The sequence below is a fragment of the Arachis hypogaea genome, chromosome 10, assembly GCF_003086295.3.
Source record: "Arachis hypogaea cultivar Tifrunner chromosome 10, arahy.Tifrunner.gnm2.J5K5, whole genome shotgun sequence".
Classification (NCBI taxonomy): domain Eukaryota; kingdom Viridiplantae; phylum Streptophyta; class Magnoliopsida; order Fabales; family Fabaceae; genus Arachis; species Arachis hypogaea.
This window is the reverse complement of record NC_092045.1, coordinates 72,616,887-72,622,178: the sequence shown is the minus strand read 5'-3', so window position 1 is coordinate 72,622,178 and position 5,292 is coordinate 72,616,887. Positions and strand designations below refer to the sequence as shown.

Genomic DNA, 5,292 nt, shown 5'->3' with positions numbered 1-5,292 from the left:
AGAAATCAAACAACCGTGGTTGATATGTATAACAAGCATAACATTGATAACTGAAAATATAGAACACAATTAAACTTGAACTTACTAATATCTGAGATTCTATCGGAGAGCAACACAGAGACGCCCAGGGTAGCTTGCTTTAGGTTGTTGGCAATGCACATGGTACTTTAATCGATCCAACTCTGCAACTCGGTACTCAGCACTTCTGCGAATACTGTAGTTCACGCCCTACAATACTGCATCTCGGCTTTTGAATCTGTAGCCAACTCAAAACTCAACACCACCGTCTAAGTTGTAATCATCTTCACCAGTATTGGAAAATAGATTTTTCTCTTGCATCACGTCCAGATCCAATATATGATGGTGACTGGGTACAAATGACAATGCCGAAATTTGGTTCGGGGCATGCAAAAGATACCGATGTGATAGCTTGATCGGAGTCTCTGTACAAACTCTTCATCATCATCATCTTCAGAAGAACCGCTCTCGTTGCTATCCGCAACATACTTCTCGTCTGAGTCTGCACTGTCAATATCTCACAAGATACACAACAAAATGGGATTGTTACACTCAAATATCACCCAAGTATCATTATTTCTCATATGGCAATTGGGATATACATTTACAACCAAATATCTTTTACTACTAGACATTTTGGCTTATTTTTGAAAGAAAAAGATAGAAAAGAAGTAGTGAAATATTTGCAGAGAATACAAAAGGTTACACATCCTTTTATAGTTGTTGGAAATTTGTCATAACGTATCTCATTTACATTGTAAACGTCATAATCATTCATGTATCTCATTCACAGTATAAATAAAATAATACTACATGTATTTCGTTTATACCGTAAACGAAATATATATGTCAATATTATGTGGCCTTATCTTAATTACAGTGTAAACGAAATACGTATAATATTATTTTGTTTATACTGTAAATAAAATAAGATATTCGATGCATTTTGGTAAAAACACTATAAATTGTTTATTTTAATAAATAAAATATTTATTTTATTTATTTAAAAAATCCCACTTAACACTCAAGCAATCAAGCAACAATGGAGCCCATTCCATTGAAGACGTTGGCCAGTAGTGTAACAAAATAATTAGTATGTTTGTTGACACTTGACACAACAATTATGCAACATAATGTGGCACCACTTACGCTCATAAATTGGATTTCGGAATTAACTGGTTGATGGCTTGAAGCAAGTTTTTGTGTCATACGGGTCCCATCTATGATCTATGGGAGAATATGCCTTGGAAAACAAGGGCAGTTTTGGTACTCCCGCTCCACTTTTTTTTCCTTTCCTTGCCGTGTTTTTTAGGGTACCACATTCATGTACGATTTAACACATTTATTGGGTTAATTAAATTAAAAAGAGTAAAATATATTTTTTGTTCATGAAATTTGACAAAAATTTTAAAAATATTCTTAAGTTTTATTTTGTTTTAATTTTGTTCTAAAAATTTTCGATTTGCATTAAAATACTCTCGATGGTTAAATTTTAAAAAAATTTAAGACCAATATAACAATAATACATGAAAATTATACTCGATTTGCTTGTATTGAGGGTTGTTCTTATGAAATTGTTGTTGAATTGATCTTAAATTTTTCGAAAAATTAGCCGTCAGGTGTATATTTGATGCAAATCGAAAATTTTTTTGACAAAATTGAAATAAAATAAAACTTAGGAGTATTTTTAAAACTTTTGCCAAACTTTAGGAATAAAAATATATTTTACCCAATTAAAAAATATTATATATTCTATTTTTTATTTTTAGTATTAAAAGTAATTGATGAAAAATAAAATTCACTAAAAAAAATAACACATTTGTAACAAAAATTGTGTTAAATTTAAAATTGTTATAAAAAGATTATTATTTGTAACAATAATTGGTGATTGTTACCGAATAATAATACTTTGTAACAACAATACAAATTGTTACAAAATGTACTAATATTTTATAACAATTTATCTTTTTGTTACAAATTATGTCAGCTTTTGGAATGAATTGGTGTTACGTTACAAAATTTTTATTTTATAACAAAAGATAAAGTAGTTGTAAAAATTCAACTTATTTTATAACAAAATATATTTTTATTTCAAAAACTCCAATTGTTTGTTAACAAAAAATTAATTTGTCACAAAATTTAATATTATTTATAACAATGTATTTGTTTGTCACAAAATATAAATATTTTTTGTAATTAAAAAAAATTGTTTCAAAATATTAAAATCTTTAAGAGTAAAAAAATTGTTTATATAATTTTTTTAGGATAATTTTATTTTATTTCAAAAATTAAAAATTTTAAATATTATTTGTATTCATTAATTATTTTTATAAAAAAAATTAAAGATTAAATAATTAATTTTTAAAAATTGTAGATACTATTTTATATTTTTTAAAAAATTAATATATAATTCTTACTAATAATAAAATTTTAAATATTAATATAAACTTAATTTGAAACATAAAAAAGTTTAATTACATTATTAAACATAAATAAGAATAAAAATAATTAAATGTAAAAAGAGTAAATAATAAAAAAAAAACTAACTCCGTCACTTTTACTCCTCTTTCTACGCTTTCATTCCACAGTATAACTGAACAATGGAGCTTTTGGAAAAAGGAGCACCTGCGTAGACTCTTGTTCTGCCTCGTCTTGGTCTCTTCTGTCGTCATCTTTTGCGTCGTTCAATGATGTTGCAACCCCACACACAATCTCTCTCACTCTAATAGGGCACAAAGACCCCAAACTCCTAAATCTTAAATTCTCATTTTCAGACTCTTTGTGAATGCTCATTCAGACATCCACTGTCCATCGTCACTGGCTTCACGGTGTTCTTTCTCTGAACCAGCAGCTCTGCTTTCATGCTATACAGTTTTTCTACGCCGCACTACTTGCCGGAGAACCTTAGTCACGACGCTACCAATAGCTGTCGCGAAGTGTAAAGGTCACTGCTATGCTCGTGGTCCTCTTCTCCTCGTTGTTGCTTATCCTCTTCTTCTCGGCACTGCTCTTCTTCTCGGTGTTGCTCATCTTCATTACGGCGTTGTTGCTTTTTTGGGGAGGAAGGTCACAAGCCCCTGCTCAGCCGCTCCTCTTTTTCTCGGCGCTGGTTCTGGTAATGCTGCTGAACTACTTTTTTTCTTTTTAAAATAGGATTAAGGTCTGAATTTTGTTATTATAATTTATAATGCTGGATTTGTTCAGAACTTGTTATTATAATTTATAAGATTAATTTGTTGTTCTAAACTTCTGATTATTGTTGATTTATTCTCTTTATTTGGTTCTGATATGTTTTGATTTTAATTACATATAATGTTGATTTGTTGCTTTGTTCTCCATGTTTAATTCTAGTTTATTCTAATTTTAATTAAACATATTTTAATTATTGTTGATTTGTTATCCTCAATTAGTTCTGATTTGTTTTTATTATAATAAAAGCATGTTTTGATTATTGTTCATTCGTTCTGATTTTAAATAAAATATGTCAATTAATGACAAAGCTTGGAATAATTTTTGAGGGAGGCAAAAAATTCTTGTCAAAGACCATTCTAATATGTTACATTTGAGCTCAAAGAAATTATAGACGATGTAAGAGTTAAATATGGGATAACTAAGTTTTTAGTCCAAGACTTACCCAACTGAACCAATTTCACTCCTTGAATAAGTAATATTAATGTTTCTATTAAAAATTTGGAGGGTCATGACTCCCCATTGTCAAAGCGAAACTTCGCTACTGATGTTAATACTTAATTATTGGTGATTTGTTGCCGAATACCATCTTATTAGATTTTCTTTTTTACCATCAACTAGTGTATAAATCCGTGCTCAGCACGGGAAAATTTATAAAAGTAAGAAAAAAATTTATATGCTTCGATACTTAAAACAAAAATACAAAATAATTATTATTTTAAGATATTTATAAAATTATTATCAAAATCAAAGTTTAACTTAAAAAAGGAAGTAATAATTATTTTATATATTTTAAAGTAAAATAATTATACACTGATACAGAATTTAAAATAAAATTAAAATATTTACATTAGAATACTATTTTTTCAAAGACTTCTCTATAAACAACATTGATAGTTGAATTTGCAGACATTCCTACGTGATTCATAAGTAAAACTTTTAAACCTCTCTTACTCTTAACTTTTGAAAGTGCCACATATAGTTGGCCATGTGTAAAAACTGGTCTGGGCAAGTACAATCCAACATGAGATAAAGTTTGTCCCTGAGACTTATTAATTGTCATGGCAAACGATACTATTATGGAAAACTGTCTTCGTTGGAATCTAACTGGGACGGTTTCATTTGTTGGTACCATATTCATTCTTGGAATCAAAGCAATATGACCAACATTGTTACCCGTTAAGACTTCACATTCTATGACATGATTTCCAAGTTTCCTAACTTGTAGCCTTGTACCATTACAAAGACCACTGGATTAGTCAATATTCCTCAGTAACATCACCGGAACACCAACCTTGAGTATTAATTTATGTGGAGGCAAACCAGAGCAATTTATGCTATTTAGTAATTCAGGACCATAGAGATCTAGTTGACTCTCCATATTCCCTTCATCCATACATATGGAATCCGAACTAAGATATAATTTTTCTCCTCCAGGAATGATAGCCATCAGATGGTTGTTGACCTCTTCAACGATGTCTAGTGTGGGAGCCAGTATAGTTCTTGCTTTGAAAAAATCCTTTGAGGACATGTTTTCCAGAATATTTGGATAAGAAAAATGAACTAACTCATCAAATACCTGGTCCGAAGAAGGAATAACAATATCTCCTGGAAGACATATCTCAGATTCACCATCCATATTGTCACCTATTAGACCATCACCAACTTTCAATAACCACTCACCAAATTGCTCTGTCTCGTCTTGATCTGAAGTAGTCGTCCCTACAGAGAGTCTCATGTTTTTTGTTAGTTTGAGCACCTGGCAAAACTTTCAAAGGTAAGACGAATTCACGGTTGAATGAACGATATCTTGTCTCGATCCTCGTGGAATGACAGGAAGAATTTGTCTAAAGTCTCCACCTAGTACAACCACTTTTCCTTCAAAGGGCAAATCTTTGCTATATGTTGGAGAACACCTCATGATGTCACCCAAGCATTTGTCAAGCGCTTCGTAGCAGTACCTACTAACCATTGGGGCCTCATCCTAAATTATAAGTTTGGCTTTCAACAGTAACATTGCTTGAGGGGAACCAGGTTTGATGTTACATATAGAATCCTCAGTTATATTCAGCGGTATTTTGATCC

The 5,292-nt window shown here is 30.5% G+C and overlaps 1 protein-coding gene across 1 annotated transcript; it reads right to left on the bottom strand.

The window, feature by feature from the left end:
• Window positions 1-4,057: 4,057 nt before the first annotated feature.
• Window positions 4,058-4,945, bottom strand: LOC140175664 (uncharacterized). Its single transcript, XM_072204197.1, has 2 exons — window positions 4,485-4,945; window positions 4,058-4,436 (listed from the first exon to the last, which is right to left on the bottom strand). The coding sequence occupies exons 1-2, from the start codon at window positions 4,943-4,945 to the stop codon at window positions 4,058-4,060; spliced, it is 840 nt and encodes a 279-aa protein (XP_072060298.1).
• Window positions 4,946-5,292: the final 347 nt, after the last annotated feature.

What these genes read in the sequence shown, in the direction of transcription:
- LOC140175664 (XM_072204197.1), bottom strand. Translation starts at nt 4,945, where the DNA reads ATGAGACTCTCTGTAGGGACGACTACTTCAGATCAAGACGAGACAGAG. An exon ending in AAGGTTGGTGTTCCGGTGAT is followed by an intron (nt 4,437 to 4,484) that starts GTTACTGAGGAA and finishes TAATGGTACAAG; the next exon opens with GCTACAAGTTAGGAAACTTG.